Below are 27,863 nucleotides of genomic sequence, written 5' to 3'. Positions count from 1 at the left end.
GGAGTCAGAGTCTCTTACTCAGTAAAAGAAATTGAAGTCAACAGCGAGAATAGGCTGAGTGAGTCAAAGAAGGCTCTGATGAGTGAGAACTCTGGCAGCAGAAAAAGAGAGCCAGTTATATAAAAAGAACCCAGTTCTTGAGAAAGAGCTCCCAGGTCAAAGAAAAAATACTATAAGCAGTCAGAAAGAAATAAAGTACCAACAAATCACAGTCAGGATCACTATGTTGCACCTACTATAAGGGGAAAAAAAGCTAGGAATCCAATATTCCAAAAGTCAAAAGGTAAAGGCTTATAACCAAGAATAATGTATCCTGCAAAACTAAGTGTAATCTTACAGGAGGAAAAATTGACCTTTAAAAGTAGGGGTCAAGTAAACTACTGCTGGAAGGTCAAATCTAGCCTGCCCTCTGTTTCTGCACCAACCATGAGATAAAAATGGTTTTTATATTTAAAAACAATAAAATTTTATTTAAAGATATAAAAATGATTCCTGATTCTCCTGCCCTACAAGGATAGGTGGCTGGCTGAATTTGGCCCACAGCCTCTAGTTTGCCAATCCCTGTTTAAAAGAATAAAGGAGTTTTAAACATTCCTGATGAAAAGGTCAGAGCTGGGTAGAATCTTTGAAATGCAAACATAAGAAACAAGAGAAACCCAGAAAGGTAAACACATTTGAGCAACTGAAAGGGGCTAAAAGATAATGAAGGACTTCCATTCTATTGACAAGGAGAAGACATAAGTATCCCTTCAGAATACCATTTTCTTTAAGGGTCTTAGAGAGTTTTAAGAAAAACAAACATGAAACCTGGGTAGACTTTGGGGTTTTTTTTTAATTGTTTTGCTGACTTTTAAAAAGTCATTAAAAGGGATGGGAAATGGTACTCAATGGAAATCTTACGAAGTTACTCTTATCTGAGCCAAAAGAAGACTAAACATGTATACACACACACACATACACAGAAACATGCCTGTGTGCTCTAGAGTTTGGTATAGAAACACATTAAATTCAAAAGGAAAACAGGCAAGGACAGGAAGGAGAAGAGGGGAATTTAAAAGGGATGATAGAATCTGAGAGAATAATCACAAGCGAAACAAATGTAACTTCAGAGAATGGATCATGAGGGAGAAAGCAAAAAGAAAGAAAAACAGTGTAAGAACTAGTTATTGGAGTCTAGGCTAGAAGAAGAAAAAAAGGGTCTTGGGAGTGGTAGGAAATTACATCAATTATAGATCATTAGTGTTGATCATATTCCCTATTCTTTTACCACTTTCTTTTTTGTAAAGAGTGAGGTAAAGAGCAAAGAAAGGAAAAAAGTATAAAACGATATGAAAGAGCACATACAATTAGCAATCAAAATCACGAATATAAATGGGATAAACTCACCCACAAAACTGAGGATGATAGCAGAATGGATTAGAAAGCAGAATCCAACACTACATTAAAAGAAACACATTTGAAACAAATATTTACACAAAATTAAACTGATGAAATGGAGTGAAATTTATTACGCTTTAGGTGAACTCAAGGAATCAAGGGTGGTAATCTAGATATCAGACAAGGCAAGAGTAAAAATTTATATGCCTAAAAGAGACAAGTTGGGAATCTACATTATGCTTGAAGGCACCATAGAAAATGAAATAATTCCAATACTTAATATACATGCATCAAGTGGCACAGCACCTAAGTAAATACTTAAAGGAAAAGCTAATCAAATTAGCTAGGTAGCACAGAGAATAGAGTGCTGGACCTGGAGTCAGGAAGACTCATCTTCAGGAGTTCAAACTCAGCCTCAAACACATAACATTCACTAGCTGTGTGACCCTGGGCAAGTCACTTAACCCTGTATGCTAGTTTCTTTATTTGTAAAATGATCTGGAAAAGAAAATAGCAAACCACTCCAATATATTTGCTAAGAAAACCCTAAATAGGATCACGAAGAATCACACAAGACTGAAAACAACTGAACAACAAGAAAATCAAGTTACAGGAGGAAATAGATGGAAAAACTATAATCGCTGAGGACCTCAGTGTTCCCCTTTCATATTTATGCAACCTATCAAAAGAATAAACAGGATAGAGCCCTGGCCTTGGAGTCAGGAGGACCTGAGTTCAAATCTGACCTCAGACACTTGACACTTACTAGCTATGTGACCCTGGGCAAGTCACTTAACCTGATTGCTTCACCATAAAAGAAAAAGAAAAGGATAAACAGGGAAGACATTAGAGCCCTGAACAGAATTTTAGAAAAGTTAGCTAGAACAGATCTCTGGTGATGATGCAATAAGAATCAAAAGGAGTGTATGTATATATATTTCTCAGTTATGATGGCATCTTAACAAAAACTGAGTGTGTACTAGGGCATAAAAATCTCATAAACAAATGCAAAAAAGTAGAAATGTCATGCACATTCTTCACTTAACACAATGCAATAAAAAATTATAATCAATAAAGGGCATTTGAAGAAAGGATTCAAACAAATTGTGACTAAATAATTTAATCATAAAGAATATGTGGTTCAAAAAACAAATCATAGAAACAATTGACTGTTTCATTTTAAAATGGCAAGAAGACAATATGCCAAAATTTTTGGTTTGTAACCAAATTAGTCCTTATGATAAATTTTATATCTTTAAATATTTTCTTCACCAAAGGCAAACAGTTCAATTAATTAAACATGAAGTAGGAAAGGAATAAATAAAAAGCCCAACTAAATATCAAAATAGAAATTCTAAAAATTAAAAAAGAAATAAATAAATTGAAAACAAAAAATGAATTGATAAATAAAAGTAGGAGCCTTTTTAAAAATAAAAATAATATAGGAAATAATAGAGGCAACTACTAGCTAAATTAATTTTAAAAAAGAAGAAAACTAGGGGCAGCTAGGTGGCTCAGTGGATAGAGCACCGGCTCTGAAGTCAGGAGGATCTGAGTTCAAATCTGACCTCAGACCAAACACTTGACACTTACTAGCTGTGTGACCCTGGGCAAGTCATTTAACCCCAATTGCCTAAAAGAAAAAATAAGAAGAAAACTAAATTGTCAAAATAAAAAATGAAAAATAGAATTTACAACAAATGAAGATGAAATAAGGAAAATTATTAGTTTAACAAGACTGAATTGACCTATACCATGTAGAATGAACAGAGATGCCATTTCCAGTTCCAGTCAACTACATAGAAGCTGAAGATCCTGCTTCTGGTCCTGAGTGATTCAGGTTTAAAGGACTTAAACTTTGAAATGAAATGGAGTTGCTTTATTGGCTACAGAGCCAAAAGAGCTGATGACTCAGTAAGTGCTTAAAGAGAACTAGAATCTCTGCCTCTCTCTCTTTTTCTAGCTGTGAATCATGTTAGTATTGTGCCAGGTGGAATAGAGACCAAAGAGAGGAAAACTGTAAACCTCAACCCCAACCTCAAGTTCTTGGTAGCTGTGAGCTCATGTTATCTAAAGGTTATGTCCTGCAGAGGAAATCCTAAACTTAGGGTTTTGGCAGCCTCTTTTGGGGTTTGTTCTTTCCTGGTCATAGACAAATGAGCACTTATCCTGAGATGAGCATATTCAAGTTTGAGAGTTCAAGGAATCTCAAGGTTCAATTTAATGAACTGAATTTATTATACCTGGAACACAGGATTTGTTCTAGATTAGAAAAACAATAGACATAATAGATCTTATTAATTACACAAACAATAAAAATCACACAATTATATCACTAGACACAGAAAAGGCTTTTGAAAAAAATATAGCATCCACTTCTGTTCAAAAACATGTTTGAAAGTTTAGGAACAGACGGACTTTTCTTTAATAAGGTATATAATAGCTATCGAAAACCAAGAGCTAGCATTATCTGTATTGAAGAAGTACTAGAAGCCTGTCCAGTTATATCAGGGGTAAAGGGCAGCTAGGTGGTACAATATAGAGCATGGGGCCTGGAGTCAGGAAGACTTATCTCCCCAAGTTTAAATCTGACCTTAAACACTTACTAACTCTGTGACCTTGAGCAAGTCACTTAATCCTGTTTACCTCAGTTTCCTCTTCTGTAAAATGAGCTGGAGAAGGAAATGGCAAACCATTCCAGTATCTTTGCCAAGAAAACCCCAAATGGGGTGGCAAAGAGTCAGGCACAACTAAAAGACAACAGCAGAAAGCAAGGATGTCCACTGTCTGAATGATTTTTTTATATAGTTTTAGAAATGCTAACTATAAGACTTCAAGAAGAAATTGAGATAATGGGAATTGGCAAAGAGGAAATAAAACAATCACTTTTGTAGATGATATGATGGTTTACCTAGGGATTCAACTAAGATTAATTGAAGTAATTGATTTCTTCAATAAAGTAACAGGATAGAAAATAAACCCACAAAATCATTAGACTTTCTATATGTTACCAGCAAAACCCAGAAGGAAAAAGAAAAGAAAAAGAAATTTCGTCCAAAACAGCTTCAGATTGCATAAAATATCTGGGAGTCCACCTGCCAAAACAGACCCACCCAGGAATTATATGACTAGAATTGTAAAACACTTTTAAGGAAAAAAAATGAAGATGTAAATGTAAGGGTGGAGTTGATTGACTAAGTCAATCAATCCCACCTCCCTTAAAACAATATGTATACCTTAATGAGGTGAGAACAAGGCTTAATCAACCAAACCAACCAACAAAGTACCATAATGTGTTAAATGTCCTTGGAGGAACTAGAATAACAGAAAGGATGTATGGATTGACTGAAGAATCTTTAGAGTTGCGCTCTATGAATTATCTATAAAATAAAACACCAGTTTGGGACCCAAGTTATCTGAGCACCTACCAGAGAGACTGATTGCAGTGAGCTATGAATGGAGAGATCAAGTTGTTGCTAAGCCCTCTTAGGAAGAACTGCTTGGGGGGTGGAGGGTGGAGAATGCCTTGGCTTTGGCCTTAGTCTCCTTTTCTTCTCCCCCACTGACCAGAGGAGGACCTAGTGAACTTTGATGATCTGCAGCAGAGATGTGGCTTGCAATAGGAAACTCTCTCAAGTGCTACGTAAATCGATTAAAATGTAATTGGGAAATATTTAACGAAATAAATAAAAATACAATAGAACAATAGACATAGACATAGAATATAGACCAGGTTAATATGTAGTTTTCCAAGTCAATATTCAGTCCCTAGGAATCCTTATATATGGTTTAGTTTAAGTTTGACACCACTTGTCTGGAAGACTTCTCATCTTCCCATCAACATCCTAGCTGTACCCTTGTAACAGCTTACAGTTGTTTGCATAGAGAACCAAGAACAGATTGGATGCTGATTCTACAAATCATCCAGGAAAGAGGCTATCCAGGGGTGGGGCACCTGTAGCCTTCTAGGTCCTTGGATGTGGCCTTTTGACTCCTTTTGAGTCCAAGTTTTACAAAACAAATCCTTTTATTAAGTACTAGTACTAGTAGTACCATATCCCAAAACTCAGCTGTTGTTCTAGTGATCAGTAAGGCATATATGAGGAAGTTAGGATATTGGGTGGGGGCATTGGTTAGGTAGGGGCAGTGGGCCAACTGTTCAGTGGGGCCTATGAGGAAGTTAGAATATTGGAGCTGGGGAGGATTCCATCACCAAGACTGATGTATGTATTCACTATTTGATATTAAGTACTTCGTGTGTCTGCTCCCAACCCCTCTCAATTCTAGTACCTTCCCTCTATTAATTATTTCCTATTTATCCTATAAATAGTTTGCTTTGATTATACATGTTTGCATGTTGTCTCCCCCATTAGATTGTAAAGTCCTTGAGGGAAAGGACTATTTTTGCTTCTTTTTGTATCACTAGTGCTTAACACAGTGTCTGGTACAAAGCAGGCACTTAATAAATGTTTAGCAATTGAGTGAATTGATGTAAATGTATGAAAACAAGAGACATTACCAGTAGAATATGGCACCCTGAGCATGTAGAGACAGATATGTCTGAGGGTTGGGGACTTAATGAGGCTGGAGTCATGAGACTCACCTCTCATCAGGAGCTTCAGCCCCCTTTCTCTTCTAGGTCCAAAAAGTTCTGTCCCTTCTTCCCCTTGTTTCCTTCTTACCAACTTTGTTTACAAAGAAGACCAATGCCATCACGAGAGTGCTAACATCTAGGAGAATAGATCCCTCCTGAGGGCAAGGATTGCTGAGTTTTTTGTCTGTGTCCCCGGTGCTCACCACAGTACCTGGCCTTGCTCTGTATTTGCTGAATTTAATAGAATTGATGTGCAAGATTGCATATAGCTGAGCTTCTTAAATTCAGCCTGCATATATATTGATGAGTTCCAGCCCTGAATGAATCTAGCACATTTAGGCAAACGAAGTAAACACCACTAGATATTTGGCCTAATGGGACACATCACTATTGCTGATGAAAAAATAAAAAGTAACTCAGCTTTAAAGGGCACTGAGAGACATGAGGCAGACCCAGATAATTCAAGCATAGTGATTTGCAATGCAAAAGTCCAATTCTACTTGGAAAATTCAAAATAAATTATGGATTAAGGCATACAGCATTTTGTAAAGGAAACTGCAGGCCATTTCCAGTCAATAAGACTTTTCTCCACCCTTTTTATTCCAAGGAAAGTTGTTATTTCCATTCTCTGCAATGAAAGAGAAAGACCTCCTCTTAAGACACAAAAATGAGATTAGTACATTATAAGAAAAGAAGATCTAAGGTCTTTTGAGCAGAGTGATCATGTATGATATTTTCAGTTGAGAAGGTAAACCACTTTGGGAGGCCAGAATTCACAGGGGGGAGTTTGGGTTAAAAGAAAATTTAGCCTTTTCTGGGATTTTTTTTTTTTGCCTTAGCCTTTCTTTCGACAATTTTGTAACCTAAGTTCTGTTACTTCTGACACAGAAGACCCAGTTATATGCCCTGAACTTTGCTTCTCTTTATCTGCATAAATTTGGTCAAATCACTTAACTTTCCTGAGCCTCAGTTTCTTCATCTGTAAAGTGGGGATAATAATACTTCATTTATCTACTTCACTGAAACATCATGAAGGTCATTGTGAAGATGACTCTGTGAGCACTACGGGATGAATCCCCTCCTTAGCCTCAGTATATGTGTCAAGTGACTCATCATAAGCTGCTGTCTTAATAGTCAGTCTTTTCAAAACTGTTTCCCCAACATTATGCTCATCTGCCCTCCTAGTCCCTCCTAGTACCTCCCCAGTATTGAGCTCTACTCCTTCAAGTAACACCCATTACAACACTGCCCAAGACCTGTGCTCTATACCCTGGGAATCAATCAACAAGCATTATTAAGCACCCACTATGTGTAAGGCACTGTGACAGGTGGTAGGAGATACAAAGAGAAAAACCAAAACAGTGCCTCCCTTCAAGAAATTTACATTTTTTTAGATGTAACAACATGTATACATAAGTATATACAAAATACATATATCGGAGTAAATGCAAGGGAGAGGCATTAGTAGCAGAGGGAATCAGGAAAGACTTCATGTAGGTAGTGGCATTTGATGTGAGCTTTGAAGGAATCTAGGGATTCCAAGAGGTACAGGTGAGGAGGGAGCACATTCTAGGTATGGGGGACAGCCTATGCAAAAACATGGAGATGGGAAATAGAATGTTACATGTATAAGGAACAGCAAGAGCTATTCGTCTGGAACATAAGAGTGTATGTAGGTAAATAATGAATAAGAAACCCAGAAAAGTAAGCTAGCGATCCAGTTTGGGAAGGGTTTTAGAAGTCAAAAAGTTGGGGGAAAAAAAGTCAAAAAGCAGAGTTTATAGTTGGTCCTGGAGATGTTAGAAAGTCTAATAGAAATTAGAAATTAGAAAGCTAATAGCTTATTAGCAATAGAATGGAAAAAGGAGAGACTTGAAACTGGGAGACCAATTAGTGGACTATGGTCTTTCTGAACTAAGGGAGTGGCCACATGAGTGGGGAGGAGAGAAAGAAATAGATGCAACAGATGTAAGGAAGTAGGAATGAACAAGACTTGGCAACAGACCAAACTTGGGGAGAGAGAAACTGGGAAGTCAAGGATTATTCCCAGGTTGGAGCATGAGTGATTAGAAGTGGTGCTCTTAATAGAAATATGGAAATTTGGAAGAGGAGTGGGTTTGAGGGGAAGATAATATGTTCTGTTTTGGACACGCTGAATTTGAAATGGGACATCCAGTTTTAGATGTCCAATAGGCATATCAGAAGAGGGGTGGTGATCAGGGCCGAGCCAAGATGGCAGAATAGCAGAAACAATGTAGCTAAGCTCCCCTCCACAACTCCTTTAAACACATCAAAAAGTCACAGTGAATCCTTTGTCCAGCCCAGGTCAGCAGAAGGAGACAGAAAAGAGATGACTGCTGACACTGGGAACTGAGTCAGGGCAGGAGCACTCCAGAAGTCAGGTAGAGGCACAAGAGCAGGAGGTCACCCCCAGACCCATACCAGGGCACTTCAATGGGGACAGATACCAACTTCAGTTTCATTGCCTACTACCCAGTTCTGGCTCACAGAACCAGGTTGGACTAAGAAGGGGAGCCTAAGTTGAGAGTGGGCAGTATACCAAGATAGGAGGAAATTCAGAAGCAAGCAGCAGGAGTTTGCCTGAGACCCCAGGAACAGAAAAGGATCTCAGTTATAGCATCTAGCATAGCCAACAGAGGAATAACTAGGACAGGAATCCCAGATGAAAGGGAAACCCGTAGTTTTCTCACTCTAAACCAGCAGAATTACTCAGCTGGCTAATAGGGACTGAGTACAGTAGCAGTCTACTATTGCTCTAACTGAAACCCAAGTCAGGGAATTACAGAGTTCAGACTAGGGGGCAAGCAATCAACTTTGCTCTGGATCAGACCATTCTGAGAGCACTGAAAGGAATAGGCCAGCCTTTCCTCTAAAAATGTGTCAGAGCCCGGTCCTAACATCAAGTCCAAAGTTAGGAAATAGGTTGGAAGAATGGGCAAACAAACAAAAAAGAACCCTACCATAATAAGCTATTTTGATGGCAGGGATGCTCAAGATATAAACTGGGAAGGTGGAGAATGACTCCAAAACATCTACAAGCAATGCCTCAGAGGAAAATATAGCTTGGACACAAACTCAATCAGAATTCTTAGAAAATATGAAGCAAGAATTTTTTTTAAAGTTGCACTGTTTTTTATAAACAAAAAGAGAGCACTTAAAGGAAAAATAGAAAAGAAATGAGAGATCTGGAAGAAAGAATTAGAAAGAGAATTAACATAAAATGTACAAAATCTTACCCAAGCAATAAACTCCCTGAAAATTAGGATGGATCAAGTAGAAGCCAATGACTCCATGAGACAAGAAATATTAAAACAAAGTCGAAAGGCTAAAAAAAAAAACAACAGAAGAAAATGAAAGGTATCTCATAGCAAAAACAAAACAAAACTGAACCGGAAAACAGAGGATAAAAAATTTAAGAATCACTGGACTATCCAAACTCCCTGACCAAAACAAAACAAAACAAAAAAGCCTAGATACTCCATTTCAAGAAATCTTAAAAGAAAATTTCCCAGGACTTGGAGAACCAGAGGGCAAAGTGGACCTAGAAACAATCCACTGGTCACCTTCTAGAAGAAACCCTGAAGTGAAAACTCCCAGGAATATCATAGCCAGGTCAAAGGGAAAAAAATGCTTCAAGTAGCCAGAAAGAATTCAGGTACTGAAAAGCCACAGTCAGGATCATACATGATTAGCAATCACTACTATAAAGGAGTGAAGAACTCAGAATGTAATATTGAAGAAGGCAAAAAAAGAAAAATTGGACTTATAGCCAAGAATAACATACCCAGCAAAACTAAGTACAATGCTACAGAGGGAAAAGTGGCCTTTTAATGAAACAAAGCACTTCCAAACATGCCTGATGAAAAGAATAGAGCTGTTTTTGAAGCTCTGAAGTTCAAACACAAGAGTTAAGAGAAACATAAAATGATAAACATGAATGAACTGAAAATTAACTAAATAAGGATAAAGTGCTTACATTCTAATATAGGGAGATGATAGATACATTTGTTCCCTATGAACATTATCATAGTCAGGGTTCATAGAGAGAGTCTAATTAGACAAGAACTAAGAGTAGTTTTGTTATGTCTTGATGATCTTGAGAGAAGAATAGAGAGGGGAAGAGGAATACACTGGAGGGTGGGAGAGGGAAGGGAAAGAGAAAATTATCTCACAAAATCAGGGTATGCAAGTAGACATCTATTCACCCAAGGAGGAGGGGGTGAGGGAGAGTGGCTGACACTTGCATCTCACTCTCCTCTAAACTGGTCAAGGAGGGAAGAACATACTACACTACACACACACACACACACACATACACACACACACACACACTCAGAGTTGCACAGAAATGCATTTCATCCAACAAGGAAATAGGAGGGAAAGAAGAGAAAGGGAGAATAGGAATTAGATAGAGGATAGATTAAGGAGAGGTTAGTCCTAAGCAAAACAAACTCCAAGGATGTATAAAAATATTTACAGCTCTTCTGAGGTGGCAAAGAATGGGAATCTGAGGGAGTATTTATAAATTGGGGAATGGATAAATAAGTTATGGTATATAAATGTGATGGAATACTATTGTATTGTAAGAAATAAAAAGAAAATGGCTTCAGAAAAACCTGGGAAGACTTGTATGATCTGAGAAACAAGAAAACAGTTCATACAATCACAGCAATATGGTAAAGGAAAACAAATTTGAAAGAATTAGGAACTCTTATCAATGTAAAGACCAATCACAATTCCAAAAGACTAATAATGAAAGATGCTACCCACCTCCTAATGGAGAAATGAAAGTATTCAGAGTACAGAATGACTCCAAAAAAAAAAATTGGATATGGCCAATTTGGAAATTTGCTTTGATTGACTATCCATGTTTCTAAGGGAGTTTGTTTTTCTTTATGTGTCAAGAGATGATGAGGAATGGGATGGGAGGGTTAGAAGGCAGATTTTTGCTGATTGAAAAAAAATAAAATATAATTTTTTAAATAGATGGTTGGTGGATGACAGACAATTTGAATGGAAAAAGCCAGTCAATGTGATACCATAGCTCAGTACAGCATCTGGAAATCAACATATTTGCCCCAGGAGGAAGCTTGGAGTTGTAGGGAGGTATTTTGGACAATAACTAGCAAAATCCTGCTTAGTTAATACTGTGATCTTCCAAGCTCATCAGCCCAGGTTCCATGTTGCGGTTTCTATTCCACAAGCACGTACATCTGAGACTGAGTTTCTCGCAGACAAATGAAATAATGTACCTTAAAAGGCTTTGTAAACTATAAATAACTGACATTACAATGTAAGCCCCTTAAGGGCAGGGATTGTTTCATTTCTGAGTTTGTGTCCCAATGGCTTCAAATAGTACCTGGCACATAGTAGGGACTTAGTAATTACTCATTGAATAAGTGATTGTTGTTTTCCAAACTGCTGATCAAGCTATTTTTCATTGACTTTGGCATATCATAAAACACTGACTTAAAAAGAAATGTCTTTTCTTTAACTCATATTCCAACATGTATATTCTTATCCTATGGCAAATTAGAAAATTCCATCCACAGACCAATATCTATATTTATGCTACCTATAGTGTCCAAAATGGAATGATGACATAAGAAATGACTATGCAGAGAAGTGGAGCTATTACTGAGTCATAAGTATACTCCCCAGCCCTGACACAACTATACAGAGCAAGAGATCATAAAGATCAGATTCTGCCTTGTACAGAGCCTCTCTTACTTGTTGGTTCCTCCTCTTACAGTGGGAAAAACTTGGCTTCTAATGCCTTACGAGGATTAAGAAAGTGATAGTGTTAGCAGGGAGACCACAGACTTAGAGACTTAGAAAGTCATATTTCTCAGCCATCAGAAACTTGAATTGAACAGTTTGAAGTCAGAGACAGAGAAGGACACAGAAGTTAATATAGCAGGCAAGTAGAGCTCACAGAGTTTCTGTCCACTCCAACACTGGTCTTATCTGTCTGTACCTTGACAACTTGAATCATGACCTAGTTGTGAAAAGAAACCATCAGTTCCTCCTATTGGTTTTAATTTTTACTTACAACATCACTAATGTGAAAATATGTTTAATATGAATGTAAATGTATAGCCTATATCAGATTGTGTGCCATCTTGGGGAGGGTGGTGGAGAGGAAGGGGGAGAAAAATTTTAAACTCAAAAGCATATGTAAGTGATTATTGATGAATCAAAATAAATTAATAAAAATAATAAAAAAAAAGAAAAGAAAAGAAACCATCAGACATCACTTCCAGTGACAGGACACTGAGCTTCCATTTATACCCAGTCCCAAGCCCATGTACCCTTGTTGCTCTGAGGAAAACAGGCTAAGTCCTGGGAGCCCAATTTCTTAGTCTTCACCTAATGGCCAGCCCTATTGGATGGCATGAAAAAAAAAGTAGATGGCAACTCTATGCTCCTTTACCAACTCCAAGGAAGACCAGCCACTGGGGGCTAAGCAAATTGAACTGTACCTTTCATGGGTTCAGAAAAGCCTATGTACCCTCTGCATCTGCAGAAGTAGCCACATCATAGGTGTTTTATTACATGTTATTTATTGTTTTTATTGTTCCTACGCCAAGAGTAAAATACTGTATACAGAAGAACATGCTCTGTCTCTTTCTGTGGAAGAAAATTCCATTATGCCAAAGTCAAGTGACTACGGCACAGAGAAATATTGACACAGTGCCTGGTACATTATAGGTACTTAATAGTCATAGATTGATTGACACATTGGCATGGTTACCCAGAAAAAGGCAGAGATGTAGAATAGCTGGGAGAGGCAGAGCTGGGCTCCCTCTGAGAGCAGTAGTTTGGCCCCTGCAACTCCCAGAACCTAAGGCTTCTTGTTAAAAAGGATCAAATCAGTTGTTAGCCATGATACATAGGAGTAAAATTTATACAGCTTATTTGAATTATAGTAATCTGAGCTCTGTTTAGTTTTTGTTTCCAAAACAGAATACCTTATGGAGAGGGGAAAAGGGAAACAAGGATTAAATGACCCAGAGACAAGTCACTACCACAATGTAAAAAATCCAATCATTTCTAAAGTCATGTAGGTCTCTGTAAAGAAACAAGAAAAGAAAAATGCCAAAACTAACTTCTTTTTTCTTCTTTATCAAAGGTGAAATCCAAATCCAACTGTTTGGTTTGTATATGGTTTGTGTTTATCTGATTTGCCCATCATCTTTCTGGGCCTGCCACAGGCCATCAGCAAAGTCCTCCATGTTCTGCGTTTGATCATCTCTACCTTAGAAGATTAGCATATACACACACTTGTCCTTCTCTTTATGCTGCTTATAATACCCCATACTCTCCAGGTTGTTGTTGAAAAACGCCATCAGATCCAAAGACCCCGAGCTGATTCCCTCCTCTACTCCCATCAGGTGAACTAATGCTACTCCCAGATTATCTTGTTGTTCTCTAAGGAATGGTTCTTACCTTTGAGACACACTCATCATTTGCCAGACGTTCCTCGAGCAATTCCATCAGCATTGAATCAGGAATTGCCTAAAGAAAGCAAGGTACAAAAAAAGAAGAAGAAAAAGAAGAAGGACTGAATATTTGCAGGGAAGGCAAAAAGAAATTTTAATAAGCAAGAGCACTAGTTAAAGTAATATACTTTGGAAATTAAAGTTTCTCAAATCCCAAATCAGTATTATACAATTCAGACAGCTTTAGGAGTGACAAATAAACTCAGGTAATTTAAAAAAAAGAAAGAAAAAGAAACTGGAAACACATTCCCTCTGACTATCTCTTTGTTCTAACTTCTCTCTCTGTCTCCTGAAACTGATTGATATCCCTCATGTACACTGGTTTCCAGATTAATATGAATTCAATAGCACATCAAATTGCAATAAAGTATGTGAAAACACTATGAAAATTATCAAGTGCCACATATATGACATAACTATTGTTATTATCATCAACTAGGGGATGGAAATATGTCAGTAAAGAAGGCCCTGTGTCAGCCTCCAAGTCCAGTTCTGGTCCATCCACAGTGGTGGAGGGGCCAGAGACACCAGCTTAGCTCAACATCCATTTATACTCTAAAGACACTTAGAAGACTGAGTCAGTTTCTCAGTCTAAAAAACTTCTTCACTCACTGAATAAGCCACTCTTCAAAGGGCTGCCATGATCTAGGATGAATGGTGGAGGAGCTCAGTGAGAGAAAATAGATTTCAATGAAGTTTCTAATGTCTATTTTACTACATCTCCCTGGAAATCTAGAGTCCTAGGAGTTTTCCCGACCAGAGATATCCAGTTTCCCTCAGTAATTGCACTAAATTGGTGAAAAAGAATCCCTGTAGTCCTTACACCTGCACTCACACCCATAGTTGAGTTGGTACCAGTCCTGATCTAAGGGAAGTGCAAAGCCCTTTTCTATGGGGCTTTCTATTAGTGTGTGTAACTCCTTTCCCTTAACACTCATAACACCATAATGATGTGAATTCTGTGGGAAGTGAGAAATGTACTTTGGAGTAGAATGCTTTGTTTCTAATCCAGCACAACCTTTTCTGAATCTCCTGTTGATCATTTGGAATGGGCTTTATTCATATATTTATCAAAGTCTGTCCAAGCTGAAGATGTCTCAGCATTTCATCAGTGTACATATTTATTAAAATCTACATTTATGCATGGCTCACTTGAGAAGGAGGCACTACAGTTAGAGTGGGGGCAATCTTTTTTAAACACTGGAGAAAATTCAGATACACAATGAAAATGTGGGATCTGCTCTATCACAATGCTCCCAAACAGGACAACTGAGCACCCACACTACAGACATTGCCAGAAACTTGCGTATAGTTAGTACAGTGTACAGTCTAGAAGGAACCTCGAGAGGACTCACAGAAATAAGTCCTGAGAATCTAGAGAATGTGGATCTTCAGGGAGCTGAGACTTAAGGGAGGTAATTGAAGAGGAAGTGAGCTGAATGCATTGTCCATAAAGTTTGTCTGGATGGAATAAGAAGTATGGGCAAAAGATAGAAAATTTCCAGAAATTTTGAAGTGAAAGAAACAAAATAAAAAATTGTTTTTTTAAAAGGAAACTGAAATGTATATACTTTATTAGTTTAGTAACATAAAGATATATTGTGGGGCAGCTAGGTGGCGCAGTGGATAGAGCACCAGCCCTGGAGTCAGGAAGACCTGAGTTCAAATCCAGCCTCAGACACATAACAATCACTAGCTGTGTGACTCTGGGCATCGCTTAACCCCAATTGCTTTGCCAAAAAAGAAATTTTAAAAAATGAAGATATGTTATGAATAATTTGGTTCATTTATAAAATTTGTATTTCATTTAGAGAAGCAAAGGCTTGGTGGGAGGGGATTGGGAAGACAATTTTTTTTTTCATTTTTTTATGATTTTGAAGAGGAAAACTTCCCCGCCATGCCTCAAGTGTGGGCTTTTTCTTCTGATTTTTTATTTTTTCTAAATTTCTTTTTCTCCCAGCCTTTACATCCCTAATGCGGTTTGGAATGCAATGGAATAGAGAGAGGAAAACTAAACGTGATTCGGGGAGGGGGTGAAGTAGGGAAAAAAGGCAAATTGTTTGAAAACCTGTAACTCCACACAGATGAACTTTATTTAGGGTTCAGAAGTAGGTAGCTGCTCAAATCTCAGCTCACCATCAGGGCTAGGTGGGACCTAGCAAAGGAAGCCCAATGGGTCTCCTTTCTAGCAGGAGCTTTTTGCCTAAGCTACTTTGTGGGGAGGGGCAGGAGAAAACAGGAGGGCTTCTGGAAGGACTCTCTCCATTCAAAGTGGCTCCTCTTTTGGTCCATCTTGCTCCTGCCAGGTCCTCAAGTCCTCCCCTCCCAAAGAGCCAAGTCCAGGAGGTAGGTGCCCAGGTCAGAGACTAAGGAATGGAAAGAAAGATGAACTGTGATTTCGAAAAAGTTAAACTGCCGAGGGCCCCAACTCCCAGAGCAAGGCTGGGTTTTTGCTCTGACTTGATTTTCTCCAACTCTCCCCTCCCCTGACAACAGCTACCCTGGAGATAGCATTCAAGAGGTGAGAGTGGGGGTGGGGGAGAGGCTTGGAGTAAGTCAAAGAAACCTGGGGTTTGAAAGACGACAGGTTCCACAGTGTGGTACGTCAAAGCCTCCCGCAGCCTTGCGCTGCTGGAGCATGGGGCTGTGTCTTTGAGTCTGTCGCCTTCCAAAGGTGCGTCATGCTGCTCCCTGAAACTGCTAGTGTCTTGCTTAGCTCTTTGATGTGTCATGTCAACAGGGGCTAGCAGTTTCCAGGGGGTCCACTCTTCCAAACCCTGCCAAAGCAAGCTGAACAGAAATGAGACTAGCTCCTTTCAGAGTTTGCAGGAAGATCCTGCCCCACCAGCCCTGAAGGGAGTGAGGGGGGCACACATTGGCAGGAAGCCCCAGTCAAGCCAGTTAACTGCTGTCCCCAAGCACCCCAACTCAGTGCCAGGTTTTCTGCTGCTCAGGATGCTCTGACTATAGCCAGCGTGCAAACCCACTGGTCCGTCTGCTTTTTCTCACAAAAAACTGCAATGCACTGAGACTATTTCATCCCTTTTAAAGAGCAAATCTGTTGGATTTCTCTAAATTTAGAAATCTCTCACTTCTTGTTCCAGGTGTCCAAATGTTGGAAACAGCAATGTCCTGGTGGGATCATGCCTCATAATCACCAAAATCACTGTTAACTCATTCTTTCCCCTCTTACTGTGATTAAAAAGCACCAGTATAGGTGATAAGTCTGTGAGCTCCTGGAGGCAGGGATTTTGCCTCCTTTTGTATCCTCAGCTCTTCCCACAGTGCCTGACACATTGTAGCTGTTGTTCCATCGTGCCCAGCCCTTTGTGACCCTGTGGATCATATCTGTCCATGGGGTTTTCCTGGCAAAGCTATTGAAGTGATTTGCCATTTCCTTCTCCAGGCAAATAGAGGTTAAGTGACTTGCCCAGGGTCACACAGCTAGTAATTTCTGAGGTTGGCTTTGAATTCAGGTCTTCCTGACTCTAGCTAGGCCCAGCACTCTATCCATTGAGGCACCTAGCTGCCTCACCTGGCACATAGCAAGTGCTTTATAAATGTTTATCAATTGATTAGTTCTCCATAGGCATTGTACCCTTGATCTGCATTTACGAACTTCTTCAAACTTAGGTTTCTTTTTCTTTTCTTCTCTCCCTCTTTTTTTTTAAACAAATAGAGGGGAAGGATTTTGGTGAGTTATTCAGAGCTGCCTCCACGCCTCTCCCTTTATGTTGTTCTCCAGGAATGAATTCCCTCATGCCCTCTGTCTGTTTGATTCCTCCCCATTCTTCAAGACTCAGGTTATCATAAGATTTAGAGCTGAAAGGTACCTTAGAGATCATCTAATCTAACTCCCTCATTTGATAGACAAGAAAGCTGATGTTCAGCTCAAGTCATTCATTCAGTAAATATTTACTGAGATCTTCCTATGTTCAAGGCCCTATGTTAGGAGCTATGGGGAACACAAAGAAGTAAAAGATGCAGCTCCCTATCGTTAAGGAGGTGAAATATAATATAATAACTACAAGCCCCAACTCCTCCTTGGAGCATTCCTGACAACCCTGGCACGCAGTACCCTCTCTGTCCTTTGAACTACACATTTGGGACTTACCATGCACCGTTAGGTATTGTTAATTCTTCTTATATTCAATGCGGTTTTTAAAAATATACATGAAATACCTACTAAATGCAAAAGACTATGTTAGGCACTAGGATTATAAAGACAAAAACTAGTGAGTCCCTAACTTCAAGGAGTCTATTCTACTATATGCAGTTAGGGAGACAAGATATAGACACATTTAGTAGAATATCAGTTGCTCAAGGGTGGGAACCATGTCTAGGCTCTTAGCATGGTACAGCAGAAAGAGCAGTGGTTCTGGAGCCAAAAGACCTAAATTCAAATCCTGTTTCTGATGCTTACAGCCTGCGTGACTTTGGACAAGACCTTCACCTCCCTGGGCCTCAGTTTCTTCATCTGTAAAATGAAGGGTTTGAGCTAGATGGCCTATGAGGTCCCTTCTGGCTTTAAATCCATAAACACACACACATACATATGTATAGCTGTTTGTTGGACACAAAAAACTGAACAACAACATACAAATGTACGTGTACATATATATATATTTATACACATACAAAATCTTATATATATACATAGTCATATACACATATATATAACCTTATGGATAGAAGAATCAAATATATTTATATGTGTATATAATCTCATATATATAGAAGATTATGAATATATATACATATATGATTATGGATTTAAAACCAGAAAATAGTATATATATATATATATACTATTTGTACATACATACATATATAAATGCCATATATGATACATACATACTTATACATATTCATATATATAGCCTTTCTCATAGTACCTAGCATAGTTCTTGCACTAATAATAATAGATAATATTTATATAGTGCTTAGTGTGTGCCAGGTACTGTGCTAAGACTTTACAATTATTATTTCATTTGATCCTCACAACAACCTTTGGAAGTAGAGGCTATTATTATCTTCATTTTACAGATGAGGAAACTGAGGCAAACAGAGGTTAATTGACTTGCCCAGGGTCACACAGCAAATGTCAGGTCTTCCTGACTCCAGGTCCAGCTCTCTATCCACTGTACCACCTAGCACCCTTGGCATTTAGAATATATTTATCAACAAATTTTTGCTGACATAACTTTTTGACTGAAAATACTGTGAGACACTTAGGTATATTACAAAGGAAAGTTGTAGGGTCTCCCTTCCCCGCTCAATGAACAACCCCGTAAAAAGGCAGGTTCTTATCTCTCTGGCAGTCTTGTGAACCATTACTATGAAGGGAGGAGAATACATGAGATGACTCGTTATGAGAAAAAGCAGAAAGTAGGACAAGCACTGCTGGTCTGGGTTCCAGTCCCAGCTCTGACACTCACTAATTGCCTGATGTCAGCACCAAATGACTTGAGCTCTCTGAGCCTCAGTTTCATCTGCCATCTACCCTCAGGGCACCACTGGGCTTTGTAAATTTTAAAATATGTGGTATGTGTCAGTAAGTGGGTCAAGGTCACTCCCCACATCAACACCTGCCTAACTAAGGCAAATTCCGGGCCCTCAATACTTTGATAGAGGATTCTTTTTCAGCTTTCTGATTGAATCCCCTCATCTTACACATGGGACCTCAAAAGAACACATGAAGATCCTAGCAAGGGGACATAGCTGTTGTATAACCATGTTCAAAGAATGGTGGTACTCAGTCTTTACAGGTCATCCTCTGTGAAGGAAGACAGATATAGAATGGTAAAGGAGAAAAAAACAATACCTGCCTAGCCATCCAGTCCCCAATGATCAATCAATAAGGTGACAAACATCCTCAGAGTCACTTCTCCCTATCACAACCCAAGTCTTCTTTTCTCTCAACTAAATCTTTTTGGGTCCTTCTAACAACTCTGTACGGCATAGTCTTCTCACTCTTCTGGTTGCCCCTCAAGTTGCTAATTTTCCCCTTAAAATATAGTGCCCAGAACTGAACACAATACAGTTCAGATGTGATCTGTGAGGACAGCAAAACCATCACTCCCTCATAAACCTCTTTTAATGGAGCCTAAGACTGGGTTAGCTTCTGGCTGCCATGAAACACCTGACTGACATTGAGTTTACAGTTACTATTACCTAGGCATGATTCCCATTTATACAGTTCCTTGATGTATCATGATTGCATATTTGTTCCCATGCCCACAGTGATGTAAAATGTGAGTCTCTCTCATTATAAGATAGAAAATCTATAATTCAGGCCTTATCTTTGTTTTAATGTCTATGATGTAACTACCTTTATGGAGTTCTACAGTCCATACAGATATACATATACACTAGGCTGAAAGGGCTGAAAGTAGCAAGAGAAAAATAACATATTTGTGAGTATTGAAAAGATTTATTTCTTCTAAAAAAAGAGCCACAAGGAATCCCAATCATCCAGAGGATTTAGGAAAACCCTGTAAGTAATGGTTGTTTTCCTGGCAGACTACACTCTATAGACTTACAGTCAACCACCAAGACCTCACCAATTTCAGTCCTTCAGAAACTCCTTTAACTATCTGATTAGTCCTGACAGCCTTGCTTTTCATCTTCTCTCCCATCAGTGTTTCTAAACCAAATCGTCCCAACAAGGCACCCTTGAAAGTACTTGATAAGATCTGAAATATGTTGATAATTAGTATAATTAAACCCAAGAGAGTTCTCTATAAATTCTGTCATCTAAGTTGAATTTTATGAACCTAATAAAATCATCTTTACAATAAAAATAAACAATTTCTCCCATAAAAGCTCACTGTAGTATATAAAATTAGACAAATTTTTTCTACATTTATGTTAAGCCCAAGGATGTTTTCCAATGCCCCAGGGTAGGAATACAAACAGTTAATATTGCAAATATACATAGACATTGGGGCAAGATAGTGGGGAATTCCAGCACCCCTTATCTCTTTCGTTTATAAATGCTGCCAGAAAAGTAAAGGAGAGTAGAAAACAGAGATGCTGGAAAGCTGCAGGTCATGCCTCAGTCACATCATCTGCTTTGGCAGGTGCTGACCCTAAAAATGTGTTCTTTCCTGTCTCTCTTCCAAAAAGGGTGGCAAATCTAAGTGGACTATCACCAGCTGCCCTCTTTTAGATAATGTCTGGACTGGCCCAACAGGGCAAAAACAACCCAGGTGCAATGATATCTCAGGAATTGCATCCACACTTCAGTGTAGATTAACTTTGCCAAGTTGTTTTGGATTGGGATACAAAGATATTTACAGTTGCAGCTATCATCAAAAGGCTAGAATGGCCCCAGATGAAAAATCAGTTTATCTGCAGTGATCAAAAAGATCTGAATATGTAGATGGAAGAAAGCTTCTGAATAAAATCTATACCCATATAGGTGCAAAGGTTTATCACTGTTTATGATCTACAGATATATAAATGGAACTAATAATAATTCATGTGTATATAGCACTTTAAAGATTTAAAAAATAATTTCTTCAAAATAAACCTATAAGACTGGGGCACCTAGGTGGTGCAGTGGATGGAGCACCAGCCCTGGATTCAGGAGGACCTGAGTTCAAATCCGGCCTCAGACACATAACACTTACTAGCTGTGTGACCCTGGGCAAGTCACTTAACCTCATTGTCTAGTCAAAAATAAACCTATAAAATAGTTAAGTAGTAGAAGATAGTTACTTGTTACACATGTTTCTTACATGTGTACCTCACTACTATTATGGTCTAAGTTTAAGGTTACTCCTCCCATGGATGCTGTGTATATTTGTGGGAAGGAGTGAACCAGAACATGTTGTATTAACTATCTTTATCACACTATCTGAGAGTAGTAGTAACTGCCCTCTGAATGCTTCTTCTTTTTTCTTCTTCCTCTTCTTCTTCTTCCTCTCAAAAAATTGAAGTCCTTTGTCCAGGGTCCCATAGTTAGTAGGTACCAGCACTGTCCATTTTCCTGATTTTGCTGCCTTTTGGAAGCATCCTTTCATACAATATTCAAGAGGAAACACAGCAACCAAATCCTATAGGCAGCAGAGGATTTTTCCCTTAAATTAATCCTTCAAAATAGGGTTATGTCGAGGATTTTAAGGCTTAAGCCTCCTATTTTCACTCATCTTTTGCCCATGGTATATATAATGCTAAAGTGGGCCACAGAGCTAAGAATACTTAGGTAAGTCTAAGACTAGTCTTCCCACAATGCTGTACTGGACTATAAGTTCCATGAGAGCAGAGAGTGAGTATTTATCTAAGCTTTGAAAGGAAGCATCTAATAAACATTTGAGAAATGTTACTGAATGAATCCTCACTCCCTCTCTGCTCCCTGTGAGAGTATGCAAAAGAGATGAGAAAACTTGTAAAAGCAGCACTCTGAGACTTTGCATCCATTCAAAGCAATTCTTTTATCATTATTTGTTATTTTCTTCTATCTAGCAACTAATATCATAGAAATCTTTCCTCAATTCTAACCAGGCTCAGGGGATGCCTGAGAATTCTCTCCCCATCTTTTTCCCACTCACTCACCTATGATACCTTAAACATGTCTTCTTTCTATCCCCTGAAAAGAACCACTTTCCTTCATTTGATCCAAGCAGAAATCAAGATTAGTGTGTCTATAAACTAGTACTTTAGCAGCTTTACTATCCTATGCTACCCAGAGAAAGCCTGGGGTGAGGGACAGCAAAAAGGCATACCTGGTTTGCTCCAAAAATTGTAGCTGCTTTAGCAGCTATTATTGAAAATTCATTTCTTATTAAGTTCTGCTTCGTGATGAGGCTGGCATTTAAATGTTTACAAAGCCACATTGCCTGAAGAAAGAATGGAGAAAAGGAAAACATCAGTAAAGAGAATGAATATATTTACCAAATTAAAATTCTACAATGCTGTAAATTATATTAAAATGCTTAGATCCTTCTACTTTCTGTCTTTTGTAAAAGGATTTTTAAAATGTGCTTATTCTTACATAGCCACTGACTTAGAAGGTTTAGGTAAAATTATAGTTAAAGATAGGAAACTAGACTACGTGAATTCATTAGATTTAGAACTGGAAGGGGCTTTAGAGGTCATCTATCCAACCCTCCTCATTTAACAACGCCCAGAGAGATGAAGTGAGTTGACCAAAGTTACCCAAATAATGGGTAATTAGAGCTGGGATTCAAACCCAGGTCTTCAGACTCTGGACTTAACTCTCATTCACTCTACCATGCTACCTCTTGAAATCCCTGCTCCCTCAAGGATTCTACTTATCCCTTGTTCATCTCTTGAAGTATGAACTGATTGCAAAACAGAGTAGAAACATGATAAACATACTGCATCTTGGATCTAGTGTCATGTGCATTAGCTTTCTGCATCTTTCCTTTTTTTTCTTCTTTTTAAGTTTTATTAATACCTCTCATTTGCATACCACAGTAATTCCCTGTTATATCCCCCCTGCTCATGTAATAAAAGAAAAACAGTTAGTCAAAGCCTTCCAGAACAAATAAACAAAAGAAAAAGAGCAACCAAAAGAGCTCCGGCATCTTACAGACTTTGCATCTCCCACCCAGGAGCTTCATGCCCTTGTTTGTCTAGGACTGAGACTGTTCATTACAATCACACAGGTCTGGCTGTCTTTTAGCTTCTTTTCATTTGCATTATTGTAGTCATGGTTGCAATTATTCTCCAAGTCCTGATTAAGTGCTTCACTGTGTATTAGTTCATAAAAAGTTTTCCTATGTTTATAAATTTTGTTTTCATTTTATTGTAAGGTATTTCTTAAACCTCAATAGTATTTCATCACATTCATAAACCATAATTGTTCAGCCATTGCCCAATTGATAAGCTCCTAATTTGTGTTGTTTTTTGTTACCACAAAAAGTGCTGTGATTAATATTTTGGAATAAATGTAGACTATGATCTATGAGGGATATACATATAGATATAGATATATACATATATATCTATATATATACACACACACATAAAGCATGTATATATATATGTACATATATACACACACACGCATATACATATTTTATGCATACATACACATATCCAGTAGCTAAATAGCTGGATCAAAGACTATGAATAGTTTAGACTTTTTTAGAAGCAACATCTACTACTACTAAGATTTTCTAGAAAGTCCCTGCTATATAGGCTTGTTTTTCCTTAAAAAGACAACCAAGCTGTTCTTAAGGTTTAATTGGTCCAGGGCAGGGGTGGGGAACCTGCAGCCTTGAGGTCATATGTGACCCTCTGGGTCCTCAAGTGCAGCCCTTTGACTGAATCCAAACTGTGAAGTTTGGATTGGTCACACTTGAGGACCTAGAGGACCACATGTGGCCTCAAGGCTGCAGGTTCCCCACCCCTGGTCCAGGGGATTAAAGCTGAACTATTGGCAAAACATTATCAGTTGCCTAAGGCATAAAAGTTAGTGGGTACTCCTCAAGCTTGATGACTTCCCACTGCTCTTCAAGTCAATACACCATTCCTTCAGATCTGGTGAGCCATTGTGGCAAATGTAGAGGAAAGGGAAGTCACATTCAACTAATACAACACTATATCTTGGCCCAAAATACTTGCCATATTATTACTGAATAAACTTCTCTATATTAAAGGTTGTATGTTCTACTTATACTTGACTTCTTCCCAGGTGAAAGCAAATCCACACAGGAATAGAGAAAAAGGCATTGGCAAAAACAATAACCCCACACTACTTTCCTGGGGTCTGGGCTACCTAGTCCACCAGGTTAATAAGGTCAGAAAAGGCCACAGCAATCAGTATAACTACTTTATTCAACTCTCAAACTGCTGCCACCAGTTATCACCTACCTTCTTCACAAATCACTCAGGGTTATTATAAGAGGAGTCTGTGTAGAGAAGTACTCTGGCCTCCTTCATCTTCCATTACTAGGAAGGAAATAATTTTTTGCCCTACCTGGGACCTGAAATTATTTTATCTATCTAGGATGGTTCAAACAACTCAACTTTGTTCTAACCACAACAGCCAACATAGTAGCTGCCATAGGTGCCCATACAGGTACTGACTTCCAAGAGCTCATAATATCCATGCCCATGATATATTCACCATGATTAGCCATCATAACTGTGACCTAGATTGGGGCGGGGGAGGGGGGGAAGAAGTGATGAGGTTTAAATGCTAGGGATGCCGGGACCCCAAAATCACGACACATGGGTCCTGCCCGAAAGAATTCAACCCAAGCCTTCTTTCAGTCAAGGACAAGGTTTATTAAAGATCAGTCATATAAGCCCAATTCTTAAGGAATCTGACCATGTGTGACACTGGTAAAGACAGGTAGGCATGAGGAACTCTCAGCCCCTAAATGGCAGCCAGGATGGATCTTATACAAAAAGACTATGGGAGGGATCTAGGAGGGACCAAAGAGTTTGGGGTGACTGGAGGAGGGGCTGGGAGAAGGGGAGTCTTGATGGGAGTGGCCAGTAAGCTGGGGTGACTGGAGGAGGGGTCTAGGGAGGTTGAAGGGGATGTGGATAGGATCAAGGATGGGAAGCAGTAACAGACAGTGGAGGGCTAGGCTCAATTAAGGTAACAAAGAATTGAGAGATTGGGCCTAGGAGATAAAGAAAGGCCAGTTGAGAGGATTATAGCCTCAGGCAACCACTAGAGACTTCCTTCACCAAGTAAGTGAGTTCAAGTTCAAGGGTTTTCTGGGGCCAGTAGACAAAGGGGACTCAAATTCTTTTAGGGGTGAGAGGCAAAGATCCCAGCTTGGGCCCATACCCCATCAGAATGAGCCTTTCACCCACCTCCACCTAAAAAGGGTGCTCCTTCTCTGAGTAGTCTTCTCCCCCATGTCTCCAATAGAAATAAGGGTACTCAAATGGACCTGTTGAAGGTCCCCTGGAATAATAGTAACCTGGCTGCCAGTATCTGCAGCCTCATATATTTGATGATTCCATCTTTCCTAACCTGAATAACTGACACATGGCTTCTAGTTCCATTAAAGACCTGCAGTCAAACCAGTCCAAGCCTAAAAGGATCCTTAACTAAGGGGATTCATCTCAACAGTCCCTCAAATCTAGGTACAAAGAACTGAGTAACTTGGAATGACTTGGTGGAAATGGGATTTTCCAGGAATGGGGCAGAAAAATACTTACTGTGCCAGTCCTAGATAACCAAATAGAATTTTACTAACACCACCACAGGTCAACCATCAATAACCTTGTCACGTCTATATTTCAAGAGCTCATCAACCTTCATCCAACTAAAGTAGCAGTCAGTCAATCAATAAACATTCATGCTAAACACAGGGAATACAAAGAAAGGCAAAAGACAGTCCCTGCCCTTGAGGAGCTCACAATCAAATGGAGAACTTAAAAAGAAGCTAAAAAGCAAAGGGAGTGGGGAGAAGGGTATCCAGTGTGACTGAGGGTTAAATTATGAGGCATCTGCCCTGAGAACCCTCCTTAAATATCGGATCTGGGAGGAGCTCTCCTATATCCATATTCCACCCTCTCCAATCAGAAGGAGAGAGAGGCCTAAGGGGTAGGGAGTACTAAGGAGATGTGAATTTCAAAGTTAAATTGATCTTGCTGGAAAATTAATTTCTGGAGACAATGATTAAGTCCAGGTCAACAGCCAGGTGGGAAGTGACAAAGCAGGCACGTGCCTCTTCCTATCATCCCCAGAGTACTTATTTGTGTGGACAGCCCAATTTGCCCAGACAGGCATTGGTGCCAGCCCAATCTCTTCTTCAAACTTCACCAGTTGATCTGCCCAAGCCTGCATAGTGGCCTAGCAGGGAAGTCCCATAGATAACATTTGATATCATCCAGGTGGGGCTCAATCCAAGCTCTAACTGCATCCAAAGCATAGAAAGCATGTGTTTTGGGGGTATTCAGTCAGTCAACATTAGTCAAACATTGATTAACCCCTTAACTATGTGTAAGATACTATGCTAAGCACCAGGGTTCAAGGAAGGGGCATAGATCCAATATACTGATGGGGTAGGGCCCAAGCAAGACCTTTGCCCCTCACACCAAAAAGAATTTGGGTCCCATTTGTCTACAGATTCTCCTTGAACTGTCCCACTTGGTCAAGGAAGTCTCTAGCAGTCTCCTGAGGCTATAGTCCTATCAAATGGCCTTTCATTATCCCCTAATCTCCCAATTCTCTGTTACCCTTAACCTAGCCCAGCCCTCCATTGTCTATTACCTCCTGATGGCCCCCCACATACCCCCCACTTCCTACCCTTAATCCTATCTAGACCCCATTCTCCCAGTCACTCCCATCAAGATCCTCCCCAGTCACCCCAGCCTACTAGCGACTCCCATCAAGATATCCCTTCTCCCAGACCCCTCTCCAGTCCCCCCAAACTACTTGGCCATTCCTAGATCCCTCCCACAGTCTTTCTGTATCTAAGGTCCACCTGGCTTCCATTAAGATGCTCAGATTCTTATAATCTAGCCAAGGCTCAGATTCTTATAATCTAGCCAAGGTTTGGATTCTTTAAGATCTGACCTGCTTGCATTAGCAATGCAAATGCTTAGATTCTTGAGAGTCTGGCCAGTATGGCGGATCTTTAATAAACCTTGTCTTTGGCTGAAAGAAGGTTTGGGTCAAAATCACTCGGGCAGGACCCAAGTGTCATGATTTTGGTGTCCCAGCACCCCTAAACCTCTAAACCTCAACAATACCAAATCCAATTCTTTGAAGAATGTAATTCCCTTGATTGTTTTCCCCTCTGTGTAACCAGATGCAGAAGGAATTCATCTTTGTAGGGTAAAATTTGCAGAAGTCCCCAGAGATAAGGAACAATCCTTATCCAGGGCCTCCAACTGATAATTCAGCTGATTTTTTAGTTTCCCCAAACAGATGGATTTCTCTACCAACAAAAGCCAGCATTAGGCCACACCATCACTTAATCACTGTTCTAGATCACTGTTTAAACTTCTCTTCTGAGAGAATTCTGGGAAGATGGCAGAGTAGGTCAAAAAAATTCCAAGCTCTCCAGATTTCCTTCACAAACAAGACAACATATCACCATAGGGTCAACATGAAGCAGCAAAAATAAAGAGTTGGGATAGAACAATGGTTCCCCTGGGACAACCAGAGAAGATCTGAAGAGAGATCCCAGGATGGAGGTTCAGCTGAATGAAATGTAAATGTAAAAAATGTAGCTCCTCAGCTGAAACAGCAAGCGGAGAGCCCTGGTGGTAGCTGGGTGGGTAGGTAGCCTCGACCTCAGCTACAGAAATTTTCAGCTCCTGGACAGTGTGAGGATCTGAGCATCTGGGTGGGGGAAGATTGAGAGAGTATCTGTTGACAAGGAATGCCAGACCCAACTGTGCTGCCAAGACATGGTCCCGGGTGA

The 27,863-nt window shown here is 39.4% G+C and overlaps 1 protein-coding gene across 3 annotated transcripts in view; it reads right to left on the bottom strand.

The window, feature by feature from the left end:
• AK8 (adenylate kinase 8) overlaps nucleotides 1-27,863 on the bottom strand; it is a 157,292-nt gene that overhangs the window by 111,593 nt on the left and 17,836 nt on the right. For all 3 annotated transcript variants that reach the window (XM_027869681.1, XM_027869680.1, XM_027869682.1), the window contains exons 4-5: nucleotides 22,224-22,337; nucleotides 13,442-13,510 (exon numbers count right to left, since the gene is read on the bottom strand). In XM_027869681.1, coding sequence (XP_027725482.1) covers nucleotides 13,442-13,510; nucleotides 22,224-22,337 — 183 coding nt within the window. The remainder of the gene's footprint in view (nucleotides 1-13,441; nucleotides 13,511-22,223; nucleotides 22,338-27,863) is intronic.

The sequence above is a fragment of the Vombatus ursinus genome, unplaced genomic scaffold (genome assembly GCF_900497805.2).
Source record: "Vombatus ursinus unplaced genomic scaffold, bare-nosed wombat genome assembly UNPS02014793.1, whole genome shotgun sequence".
Classification (NCBI taxonomy): domain Eukaryota; kingdom Metazoa; phylum Chordata; class Mammalia; order Diprotodontia; family Vombatidae; genus Vombatus; species Vombatus ursinus.
The sequence above is the reverse complement of the archived record's forward strand: the minus strand, read 5'-3'. Positions and strand labels throughout refer to the sequence as shown.